The 13,597-nt window shown below is 35.9% G+C and overlaps 1 protein-coding gene and 1 long non-coding RNA gene across 3 annotated transcripts in view; one reads left to right on the top strand and one right to left on the bottom strand.

Annotated features, from left to right (window-relative positions):
• The window catches only part of GNPTAB (N-acetylglucosamine-1-phosphate transferase subunits alpha and beta), a gene marked incomplete in the record, with an annotated part of 41,025 nt that overhangs the window by 19,273 nt on the left and 8,155 nt on the right, over positions 1-13,597 (top strand). For both annotated transcript variants that reach the window (XM_072401132.1, XM_072401133.1), the window contains 7 exon segments: positions 474-635; positions 6,260-6,439; positions 7,529-7,699; positions 8,094-8,217; positions 8,370-8,570; positions 9,182-10,131; positions 11,149-11,348. In XM_072401132.1, coding sequence (XP_072257233.1) covers positions 474-635; positions 6,260-6,439; positions 7,529-7,699; positions 8,094-8,217; positions 8,370-8,570; positions 9,182-10,131; positions 11,149-11,348 — 1,988 coding nt within the window.
• The window catches only part of LOC140323776 (uncharacterized), a 29,336-nt gene that overhangs the window by 15,477 nt on the left and 262 nt on the right, over positions 1-13,597 (bottom strand). The window lies entirely within an intron of this gene.

Raw genomic sequence — 13,597 nt, 5'->3', positions numbered from 1 at the left:
ACTGTACACACGGAAGATTTTCGCCCGATGCCGATTATCGGGCGATAAAAATCTGCCGTGTGTACGTAGCTTTACTAAATCAGGCCCAGATTGTTAGAACATTCAAAGTCATACATTAAAGATTGGGGCCTGCTTTTTCCCACCAGATTCGTATATCTTGCAGAGACTTCAGCATTTAGGCATCTGCTGTTTTCAGGTATACTTCCCCAGTTGCCACCTTTAGAAGGAATTCTCTTCTCTCTTGGATTTCTCTTTTTCTACTATTAGGGACTTCGGAAAGAAGTGTTCTATGGTGGAGAAATCTCTCCAGCACAGTCATAGAGAGACATAAGAAACTAGTTGGTAATTCTAGTTGTCACTATGCCCTTGTCAATGAAATATCAATTTTATGTTGACCTATTATATGAGCAGCAATTACATATTTGTTTGTTGTATTAGTAAAATGCTTTTTCGAATTGTTTTATTCCCTGTAGGTGCAACTCTATTCTGAAGCAAGTGTAGCACTTTTGCAACTGAATAACGCCAAAGATTTTCATGAACTGAACATACAAGCAAAGAAAAACATGACTATAGAAAAAAAAGAGGTGACACTGAATCCAGCTTATTTGTTATGGGATCTCAGCGCTGTTAGTCAGGTATGTGATTAAGCCGCTGTCTTCCTCCACAGATCACCAAGCAGTGTATTTAGCTGTACAAACGTCTTGAGAGAAAGAATTGCTAATTGACAGCTACATTGGATATACTTTAAGGAAGCAGAGGTCACAGATTTATTTTCATGTCAGACACATCTACACCTCTCCGCTAAGTTGTTGTGAGTAGATAAATAGACTGAGCAATACACTTCAGAAGGCCATAACCAAAATATACTTAAACAGGGTCAAAGGAGCAATCATCACTTGTTTGTGTAGGGCAGCAACATTCTCCAGTGGTGTCAAGAAGCATCCCACGTTATGACAAGACATAGTGCCGAGTGGCATATAATGAATTTAGCCTTTGCTAGATATTACATTAACCTCAGCCCTTGTTTTAACACACTGGACAGCAAACTTTTTAATTAGGCATAGTAACACTTATGATATTGCACTTCATTATCAGTCCTGCTACTATGTATTGTGTGCAGTAAATACCAACTTAACTCCAATAAATATAGAAGACACAATTTAATCACAATCTTTAACACGTTATGAAGGTTAGTTTTCTTTATAAGCTGTGTAAGTACCTAAGTTTGCCTTGGTATTGGTCTTATTTGTTCCAGTGTACAGTCACTAAAACAAAATAGAGAATGCTATTGTATCATAGACACACATTTTGCTTGGAAAGAGTTATGTACTCCTACAATCTCTCTGAAGTTCAGTGGGCATTGATACTGATTGATTTTTGATGGATTTTACTCCTAAATGGTGGGAATCCCTTTGTGTTTCCTGTTTATGATATAGAAAGGCATTCCCAAACACACCCACACAATTTCTGTAGCAAATAAATATTTCACCCCTTTTACTGGTCTTTGTTTACCCAATCTCAAATGTTTTAACATAGCTTTTAGTTAACCTTAACCTAGTATTGTCCAATTTAAATTCCCTGATGTCAGATATGAAAAAGAGTTGCATAGTCTTCATTGATTTAAAACATCACAAGAACATCGTACTTTCATGGGTGAAGTGTAAGTAGAGGAATAACCCAGGAATGAAGATTGCTTAATTAGCGGCAGGGGAAAAAGGTGTTATTTTATATCCAGTTACTGTTCCAACTAACACATCCCAGTATGCCTACTGAAATAATGTCAAAGGCAAATACCTTTGCCATGAGGCCAACATGTAGGCCTTGTTTATATTTACTTAGCATGTCACACCAGTCCATAATCTGGATATATTTATCTTGGGAAGATTGTTTACCTCCTTTTTTGGTATCATAGATGCAGTGCTTTGGTAAGCAGCCCATTTTCCCATCCTTCCAATGGGGAATGATGACTCTCATGTCACTAACATATTTGCTGTGACTCACTTCCACCAGTAATTCTCCTTTAGCCAACTAGCCTTAGCAGCACAATGTATTTAGGCTTGTGCAGTCCTAGTCAAATGAATGTGACGGCCAAGTGATAAAAAGATTTACAGTATTAATCAGTGTTGATTTGCTGATGATCTAATCTGGTGTGTTCTTTAAGGTCTGTTTCAAAAAAATTGCCAAAAACTGTAAAGGTTTTTATGTTTTTATGAAAAAACAGCAAAAATTGGCTTGCATGAAAACAGAACAGTTAATGCAGAAATGTGTTATGTAAGCAGGAGATAAAATGTAGCGCCAATCTGATTTCAGTGCTCAGGGTTGGATTTTTATTAGGTGGAACACAAACATTCCTCTTCTCTCTTATAATTAAGGATTATGCCCTATACAATTCTATTGCCTGCTATGCAGGGCCTTTACCTACCTTCTGTATTGCTTTAATCATTATAACTACATAATGAACATCTTCACTTAAATGCCAGAAAAGAATATTGCCATGAGAGAATGCAAAAATTGAAATAAAGCTCTGAAAAGTCCAATATAGCTTTCCAAAGTGTACATTTTGTTTTTCAATGCATATGTCTTTAAACCTCCCTAGCGGTCCATTTCTTTCTGGTTTTATATGTCTAAAAGCGGTACGTTGTTTTTCATGAAAATTTATTTTACAGTATAATAAATTAGTATGAGTATAATAAAGTTTGAAACACAAAATCATGTAAAAATAATAAATTGAATAAATTAGAAAATCTATATATTTAAAAAAAAAATTTTCTAAATAAAAAACAATATATATATTATACTCATACTATTATATATACTGTAAAATAAGTGTTCTTGAAAACAATGTACTGCTTTTACATATATAAATCCAATGTATTGCATTCAATACAGTTATTTTGCATTGAATGCAATACAAATGGTTTTTGAATTTCCCGCCCCGGTAACATACAAATGCACCAACGTCACTGGAACTCCCGGGTGCAGAAGCCGGCCAGAGGAGGAAGAAGAAAGAACAGAGATAGCAGCAATGGACGGCGCGGGACGCTGGCGGATCAGGTAAGGCTGTATTTACTATTACCTCCCATTGGATTTCCTACCTAATCAGGGTTACCGCTTTCAGCAACTTTTTTCTTTCCCAGTGTGACTAGGGAGGGTAATGCATAAGAACAAAGTTACTATGAACAATGAGAGAAACAATCGATGAGTACCAAAAAAATAATTTGCATTCTCATTCATTGTAAGGAGGGAAAAAGAAGTGGGAATAGGAGTACTAAGAGAGGCCTTGTGGTCCCATCATAGCATAGGTCTAATAACGCTGTACAAATAGTCAGAGAAAGAAAGAGAAAATAGAGACAAGAAAGAGGATTATTAAAGTCTCCCTGAACTTTCGTTGCTCAGAGAGGAATACTGGATCTTCAAAGATTTATTACATAATATTTAAATTGCATGTACAACACAAATAGGAGTTAACAACACTTTTAAAGTTTGACCAACCTAATAATTAAGGCAAGGGCTACATCCCTTACTTTTTTGAACTGAGGAATTACCTCAAGAAATGGGACTTTCAAGCCCTATTAATATGAATTATTTGGATATACGTCAAAAACCATAACTTTATTTAATATCATTAAAAACATCAACATTAAAACTTTAAAAATTAGTAGCAAACATTATCAGAGATTCCTGTCCAGGTTGCCCAAACAGAGGGGTAACCCTGTTGGTTTGACGTGTTTCGCGGATTATATCCGCTTCTTCAGGAACAGAGAGGACAGGGACATCTAAAATCAAAATAGTAAACATTTCACTATCAGTCATCTTAATCTGACATTTTTAAACAATTCAACTTCAAAAATATTTTTTTCAAATGTTGATGTATCTGATTCTTGTATCACATAACACCCCACTTAATGTGAGAGCAGGCAAGGACAGCAGCTTTTAAACTATCTTTCAATCAGCAATATTTTCCAGAATCTAATGACAGAGAATAGGATCATCAATCTCAACTATAATTCTTGCAATTTCTATGCATTTATGTGCCCATAACCCCTAAATCATATTTATGTAAGTGTAAAAATAAACCTAGAAAAATAGAAACAATATCATATTGCTTATAACATGCAAAAATAGGATCAACCATTAACCCATTATTTGTCCTCAACTTCTTGTGTCTGACCACCCATTATATTTAGTGCTCCAGCTTTTTGCTAAGTTACATTTGCGGTGAATACTCTTTAGAAACCTTTCCCATAAAACATTTATAGACACTATGACTCCGTGTATATTACTTGCCATGCTATAATCCATGTTATCTATCTTCTTTACAATCTCAATCCTTGAACATTTTCCATTTATATCACTAATTGTTCATAGCCGTTCTCTAGTTTGTAAAATCATAACATTAATATCTGTTCAGATCCATTCAATAAAACCACAACGCCGGGGCAGCAGTTGGATATAAAACGGAGACCACAAGAGAATGGGTCATTTGTTAACTGAGGAAAATAAGTCATAGGCTGGTTTAAAAGAATATAAATTGTGGTTTTATTGAATGGATCGGAACAGATAGTAATGTTATGATTTTACAAACTAAAGAATGGCTATGAACAATTGGTGATATAAATGGAAAATGTCAAGGATTGAGATTGTAAAGAAGATAGATTATAGCATGGCAACAAATATACATGAAAAAGCGGATAAAATCCGCGAAACACGTTGAACCAACAGGATTACCCCTCTGTTTGGCCAACCCAGTGATAATGTTTGCTACACATTTTTAAAGTTTTAATGTTGATGTTTTTTAATGATATTAAATAAACTTATGGTTTTTGACTTATATCCATATAATTTGTATTCATTGGCCTTGAAAGTCGCATTTGTTGAGGTAATTCCTCAGGCCTTTTTTTCTCAGTTCAGCAAATAGGAATTACTTATTATCTCTTCTTTTTTGCCAGTAACATATAATTTATATAAACATTATGGTCTGTGAACCCTCCTAGATGAATTCACAATTTAGGTAGCTGTCCTATCCCCATGTGTGCAGCTTTAGCCAGATGTAGTTTCTCAGTGATTTTCCTAATTTCTTTTAATGACTTATTAACTTGTTAAATTTTTTCTGTGGTTTCCTACTACATGTTTTGTGTATAATTCAGCTCCTCTACATTAATAACCTCTTTCTGTGATCTGTATAACTACTTGATCTTCACTTAGTCTTGCCTAGTTATCTCTGATGTATAAAGCAGCTTATGTTTTTCTCTAGCATTCCTCCCTCAAAATACTTTTGCTTTGTACTTTCAGTGTACTGGAGTTTTCATCAGACAGATAGCACTCCTAGAACCTGCTGCAATGGACAGTTAGTGTATACACTGGGCTTCTTCCTACTGTAAGAAATAATAAGTCCTCCAGTTGTGAATTGGCCTCTGTAAACGGTGACAATGGCAGAACTGGACATATGGTGCTACACTTGGAGCTGCCAGTTGGATATATATCTAATTGATATGATGGGACCACAAGGCCTCTTTTAGTACTCCTATTTCCACTTCCTTTTTCTTCCTTACAATGAATGAGAATGGGAATCTGTTTATTTTGTGAGAATAGTTGTGAATGTGACTTTAAGAGCAAAAAATATTATTGGCTTTTAGTTTTAAAAAAATTAGGCCAAACTAAACTTTTTTTTTTACTTTGGCCTAATTTTTTTAAACTAAAAGCCAATAATATTTAACTTTTATTTATACACAATGAGCTATTATTGGGTGGGCAGGAATATAAACAAGCATGTTTATGAGACAGTAAGGTGAGACTTCTATAAGATAATGTATGTATCATTGCATTTGGATCACTGATGGCACCAAAACTGGATAAACCAAAGTAATAAGGATTTTTTTTTTTAGGGAAGCATAAACTAAAGTTTACTTTATGTAGTAGGCTGCACCATCACTATAGTGACAGTTTGTTCGGGTCCATGGTTCCTATGTAAATGCCGACTTTTCTAAATTTGGTATAGGGATTGGCATAGACAAGCCTTCCACATGGAAGTGCTCAGACAGCAAGCAGAGGATTCTCTTGTTCCTATACTAAACGTCGAGTTTTATGGGGCATTGTTACCACTCTTGGAAAGTGCAGGTTTACATGTGGAAAGTATAGTACAGGTGTATGTGACACCTCTCAGTGCTAACTATATATTTTCAACATTGCAGTATGTTGCATTAAATTTACTTGGTGTACAAATAGTTTTACAATGATTTAATTGACCTTGTTATTGTAGCTAAAGCAGGATGAAGACATTTCAGCCAGTCGTTTTGAGGATAATGAGGAACTTCGCTACTCCTTGAGATCTATAGAGAAACATGCTCCCTGGGTGCGTCATGTTTTCATCGTAACGAATGGTCAGATCCCATCTTGGCTGAATTTGGACAACCCACGGGTCACCGTCGTAACACACCAAGTAGGATTTTTTTTCATTAATTTAATTGAAATGTGCTTTATTCTCTCTCTCTTTCTCTCTCTCTCTCTCTCTCTTACCAGCTGTTTTATTTTACAGTTAATATTATACTGTTTAAGTGGTGTCAGTTTTAGGTGTCCAGCTACATGTTTCCAGTTTTGAAAAGGAGGTGTTGAAGTGACAGAAGTAAGAATGATTTCATAGTGACCCATGCACTCTTGCCAGTGACCTTTATACTCACAGTGATAGCTTGTTTATGATTTTGGCCAATGTGCTTGTAAACAGATTGACGTTTTAATTTATTACTAAGCCTCTTATTTAAAACCCTGACCTTAAGTGACTCCAACTATATTTTGTTTATGGATTATCCATTCACTTTTGTGAATCAGAATAATTCCCCTCTGCTGGGATTGGATTTTTATTTATCTAAACATTGTTCAATAGGTGGACCAGTTTGTGTGCTGATGTAGAATATGCACAATTCCTTGTGTTATCTATACATTTACCATAGGATTATATGTATATGGTTACTACGTAAGGAAGGCTCAAATGTCTCCCTGTTTTTTATTGATATGTTATAGTATTGTAATATAGCACCATGTAATAACTAACTTCTAAAAAGAGAAATTCAATTTCTCACTGTAGAAAGTATGAAAAGTATTTTCAGGCTGGAATCTTTATCCTCTCTAGCATTTTGCCCTATTCACAACAGCCCTGGTAATGTACAGTATTCATGTACTGTATTCCATATCCATGCAGTCTCATCGTGAACAGACACCCGAAACGCTTTGCAATGTCCTCTTGTGTACTTTAGTCTGGAATTTCTCACAGGTCTCCATCAAGTACTGTACATGCACAGACAAATGATCTCACTTTTCTGGGAACAATTATCAGCTGTCAGTAACCCTGATTCCATAATTAAAAGAGCTTTTACCTATGTAGCAATGCCCACTATTCAGCTTTAGGGAAACTGTTAATGGTAACAAAATGTTGCAGTTTTTTACATTGTTGATTACTTTGTAATCTATGACTCTTGGCTAAAACTTTTATATTATCACTAACAGTGTCTTCTTCTTTGTTTTCTTTTCCTAGGAAATATTTTTGAACACTAGCCATTTACCTACCTTTAGCTCCCCTGCTATTGAAAGCCACATTCATCGAATTCCTGGACTTTCTCAGAAATTCATATATATGAATGATGATGTCATGTTTGGGACTTATGTATGGCCTGATGATTTTTATAGCCATTCAAAGGGCCAAAAGGTAAGTGATAGACAAATTCTTTTTAAAGGGTATCTGTGTAAAAATGTATTGTTGTATAATCAGCCTAAGAATTACCAACAACTGTGTTGTACGAGGACATAAAAATCCTTTAAATTATTATTCATTAAAAAAGATCCTGTATTACATACTTTTAGGTATAGTACATACATCTAACATAAAAAGAAAAAGTAACGTCTGCCTGTATATGGTTTGCATTATACACTGTATATTTCTCAAGTTTCTAAATGAATCCAGGAGAAACTGTACCAGATATGATTGTATTTCTTAAAAGTTAGATAATATGACTTATATAACAAACTCAAAGATCTCTGAAGAAAGTTGACTGTAATTTAAACAGATGCTTAGTAATACATTTATTTATTTTTTCAAAAAGGTTTATTTAACTTGGCCAGTTCCTAACTGTGCAGAAGGATGTCCAGGATCTTGGATTAAAGATGGGTACTGTGATAAAGCTTGCAATAACTCTGCATGTGACTGGGATGGCGGTGATTGCCTTGGTAAGACTTGTAATGGGCTTTAGCTTTCTAAATCTCTTTTGAAGATTACAGCATGACATTTGAGATATATATATATATATATATATATATATATATATATATATTTTGTTGTTTTAAGATTATATCATTTGTTTTTCTTTCTATTCTGGTAGGTAACGCAGCAGCTGGGCGTTTTGCCCCGGCCCTTGCTGGTGGAGGTCTTCTTAATGGACAAGCCTGGCAGCCTGGAGTGGGAATAACTGGTGTTTCTTATTGTAACCAAGGCTGTGCTAATTCATGGCTTGCTGACAAGTTTTGTGACCAAGCCTGCAATGTGCTTAACTGTGGATTTGATGCCGGTGATTGTGGACAAGGTAAAAAGGGGTTTGTGTAGTTACAGGAGTTCTGTTAACTGTAATTTTCATAACCCTACTGTGGTATGTCATACAATTATACATATAAATGTATAGGCTTTAGGCTATTCTGTAAGTGGTTTCTGACATTTGTGCTTGTGAGATTTTTGCAAACATAGGACGTACAGTGACATGGGCCTCCTCTGAAGAGATGAGCCACTAATTAACCACTAGCATTTGAATTTTAGGATACGTATAAAACTAATCACATTACCAATTCCTCATTAGAGGTCATGTAAACTATTCCTAAAAAGAAACCTTTAAGTTAATAAAGCACAAATATATGTAAACTTGGGTAATCCATATACCTGCATATTGGTGTAGCATGGGTCTCCTATGGGCCAATAGAGAAATGTGGGAGAGGGTTTGTTGAGGCTCCTTACCAAAGAATCTGAGGAGTGCCCAGAATATTTGCATACCTGAGTATACCAATAGGAACTGGCTTTGCATGTGTTTGAAAGGAAAGAAAATTCTGAAGTTATGTGGAAGTGCTTGTTTTTATATAATTGTTTGACTTGTACAATATCTTTATTGCTAATGCAAATAAATGAACATGTTTGCTTTATTTTCAGATCACTTTGGAGAGTTATACAAGATAAATTTGCTCCGTAACCAGACCCATTATGTTGTTCCTAAAGGTGAAAATTTGCCCTACTTCAGCTTTGCTGACATAGCTAAAAAAGCAGTGGAGGGCAGCTATAGTGAAAACCCAATTATTCGCCATGCTTCTATTGCTAACAAGTGGAAAACTGTTCATCTGATCATGTATCCTGGAATGAATGCCACTGTAATTAATTTTAATCTCACCTTTCATGATGTAAATGACAAAGAGTTTAAAATGCAGGTCTTCCTAAATGTGGACACAAACGAAGAACAAAAACGTAACATTACCCCATCACTCCAAGGGAAGAGGGATTTAGTAAGCACTACACCTACCCCAGATGCAGAAATACTGTTTGAGGGCATTCCTGAGGAAGACCGGTTCCCAAAGCTCAAGAAGCGAAAACCAGCTGACAAGCAAGATGCAGAAATCCATATACCATATGTGAATGTATCAACCCTTCCAAGCAGTGTACAACAGGCCCTACATAATCTAGACCTCAAGCTTAGTAAGGGCGATATCACGTGGAAAGGGTACAACATGTCAAAAATGGCTTTGCTTAAACCCTTTAGTAACACCAAGCCACAAAGAGGGGAAACTTTAAATGTCACTAAACAGGGGACTAATTTAGCACTTTTATCCAAAACCAAAATAGCACCAGAAGATAAGGTTGCTTCCCAGAAATTTTCATTTAAATCAAGTGAACCGGGGCGTGAAAATGGAAAAAATGTCTCCAGAAGGGAATCCCAGCTTAAGTTCAGTGTGCTGGACTTTAAAGTTTCCAAATTGCCTGAAGAAGTAAACAAGGAAAAATCTAAGGAAGACAGCTTTGTTCAAGGAAGAAAACTTCTTAACTATCAGCCTCCTTATGAAGGTTTCTTACCTTGGGAAAGAGCAAAATATTTTAAGGACCTCTTAGATGTAAGTAATACATTTGTGTAATATTAATATAATTATTCAAATGGTATTTTAAAGATTCTTTTCTGTTTATATTGCTTCATATTTTTATGATACCCTGGGGTTTGGCACAAACGAATTTAATTCTTAACAGAGAGAAATCCCTTACCCTGTACATCTTCTGATACTTTCAGCTGTCATGCAAAAGAGGAATTAAACTGTAAAGACTGTGCCTAATCACTCAGTTATTCCAAATTACTGGGTAACCCTGCCATGTTCTCCATTGTGTCTTTGTGTGCAGGTGACCATGTTTGTAAAGGCAGGGCTTTATCTCCTCACATCAGAGCCTCTGGCAAGGAGAACAGAACTATCCAAAGTTACATACTAAGGAAGTGCACTGCTTTACAGGAGGAATTCAATAAAAAAAGTGTAATAATTGTTGTGGCTAAGTAGTAACCCTGTTAGGTGTACACTTTTTAAACATTACTAATTGTTCCTACAACATCAAGTCAGAAGAAAATAAGAAGCATGTATTCATTAAAGTTAATATAAAAACATAAAATCTTTCTAAGTTTTGTAATTACTGATGAAAATAATATTAAAGCTTGTGTACATGACAGAATAATAAAAGTTCATGGACATCTATTGTTCCTCTGCTTTTTTTGCTTCTTCTGGACTGCGCTGTTGAACTACAGTACATATAGGACACTTAGCAACGCACCATCCCTGTGTGTTTGAACATTTAACAAATGGACCAGATCTTGATCTTTATTTCATTCCAAACATAGCCCTGGGGAAGGGGATCTTTTTTGTCCCCCAAAATATGTCGGAATTTACTGTCACATACATAATGAATTTTTTTTTATTCTTCCTGTTAACAAGGGAGTAATTTCTCTGTTGTCTACCGCATTCATTGATTTACCCTGGTACTTCAATCTTTCTTTAGTTGTTTTTGTAAGGTAACCAGAATGCTCCTGTGATAAAAAATTTTCAGTCTGACAACCACATAAACCTCATCTATTAATCATTCTGTTTTTTCAGGAGAAAGATGCGCTACTTAGTGAACTTTCTTATATCACCAATAGTAGGAAAATTGGCAGGAGACTTCAAGACACTTTTGCTGATTCTCTCCGCTATGTGAATAAACTCCTTAATGGTAAATTTGGCTTCACGTCTCGGAAAGTTCCTGCTCACATGCCACACATGATTGACCGTATCGTTATGCAAGAACTTCAGGATTTGTAAGTATACTTTTCACCAGGTGCTTGGCTCTGATGAAGTGTTCCCTCCTCTTCCTTGACAGTTTTTTTTTCCTTTCAAAGTTGTAGCCAGGGTTCTAAGTACCACAATTAATATGTTTAAAATACAACCCTCTGGTTACAGAATAGTGTAAAGTAAATGAATTGTGGGCAATGTACTGTACTCTTACTGAACACTGTATAGCGTTCAGTATACTGTGTAGCTGCAAATTATTTTTAACATTAGACCATGTAACTAAAATGTGTGTGTATATATAACTGTATATGCAGTGCATGTATATGTGTATTGGTGTGTTTGTGTATGCGTGTGCGTGTGTGTGTATGTATGTGTGTGTATATATATATATATATATATATATATCTCAATAAATTGGAATATCATCAAAAGTGTAATTTATGTCACATGCACAGATGACAAGTTAGAATATAACAGAAGACCATTAAAACATCAAAAGTGTAATTTATGTCACATGCACAGATGACAAGTTAGAATATAACAGAAGACCATTAAAAATAATTTTAACATAAAATTTGGCCTACAGAAAAGTATGTCCAAGTAGGCACTCAATACTTGGTCAGGGCTGCTTTTGGTTGAATTACTGCATTAATGTAGCATGCAGATGATCAGTGTAACACTGCTGAGGTGTTATGGAAGCCCAGAATGCTTTGATAGTGGCCTTCAGCTCATCTGCATTTTTCGTTCTGGTGTGTCTCATCTTCTTCTTGTCAATACCTCATAGATTCTCTATGGGGTTTATGTCAGATGAGTTTGCTGGCCAATCAATGATACCATGGTCATTAAACCTGGTATAGGCAGTGTGGGCAGGTGCCAAGTCCTGCTGGAAAATGAAATCATCTTCTCTGCAGAGAAATGCTCTAAAATTTCCTGATAGATGCCTGAATTGTTTTTGGACTTGATAAAACAGAGTGGACCAACACCAGCAGATGACATGGCTCCCCAAATCCTCACTGACGGTGGAAACATCACACTGGGCCTAAACCAACTTGGATTCTGTGCCTGTCCACTCTTCCTCCAGACTCTGGGACCTTAATTAATTGCAAAATTTACTTTCATCTGAAAAGAGCACTTTGGACCACTCTGAGAACAGTCCAGTCCATTTTCTTCACAGCTGAGATAAGACGCTTCTGGCGTTGACTGGTGATTCTTGAATCACTGACTCCAGTTACAGTCACAACCCTCTCAAGGCTGCAGTTATGCCTGTTTGTGCAACTTTTTCTCCCACATTTTTTCTGCATTATATGTGCATATACAGCACTCTGTGAACAGCCAGCATCTTTAGCAATGACATTTTGTGACTTCCCTTCCTTGTGGAGGGTGTCAATTATGACTTCTGGACAAATATCAAATCAGTAGTCTTCTCCATGATTGTGTGGCCCACTGAACCAGACTGGAAGACCAATTTAAAGGCACAGGACACTTTTGCAGGTGTTTTGTGGTTATTAGCCGAGTGGTATGAGACACCATGCCCCTGATTCATCAATAAAATCCGCGCTCGCTGGAAGCGTGAAAGTACGCGCGGCCAGCGATCGCGGTTTACCGCGGTCCGGACTCGAGTGTGCGCGTAAATTCTCCTCCTCACTGCCAGCCGGATTCCTGCCTTCATAATAATGAGGCGAATACGAATGCGCGAGCGATCATCCGATTCTGCTTGATGAATCAGGGGCCATGAGTCTACCATATTGATTTTTTTCACAAAATTTTTTATTTTCTGAAATATTGAATATTTCATTATATTGAAATTGAATATTTGAATATATTTTGGGTTTTCATTACCTGTAGGCCATAATCATCAAAATGAAAAGAAATACACACTTGAAAGATATCACTCTGTGTGTAATAAAACTATATAATATGAGTTTCACTTTTTGAATTACTAAAATAAATTACTTTCAATGATATTCTAATTCATTGAGATGCATCTGTATGTGTATATATATATATATATATATTGATCAAGACCTACGGGAATCCAGGATCGTGTATAAACTTATAAAAAATGTTGTAAAATTCAAATTAAGGTGTCAAAAAAGGACTTCCTTATGCTGGCAAGATGGCAGTGTTTCTAGATAGTATTATTTTTCATTTGCCAGGGGATTTTAAAGTTTATTGATAAAGGTTTGCTTTGCTGTGCTCCTAAATGGGATAGTTTAGATAAATCCTGGGGACTCCACACCCTTTGTTTTTGTAAAAAATAATACCAGAGAAAATG

This window comes from Pyxicephalus adspersus, chromosome 2 (genome assembly GCF_032062135.1).
Source record: "Pyxicephalus adspersus chromosome 2, UCB_Pads_2.0, whole genome shotgun sequence".
NCBI lineage: Eukaryota > Metazoa > Chordata > Amphibia > Anura > Pyxicephalidae > Pyxicephalus > Pyxicephalus adspersus.
Note: the sequence above shows the minus strand (reverse complement) of the source record. Positions and strands in the feature narration are given on the sequence as shown.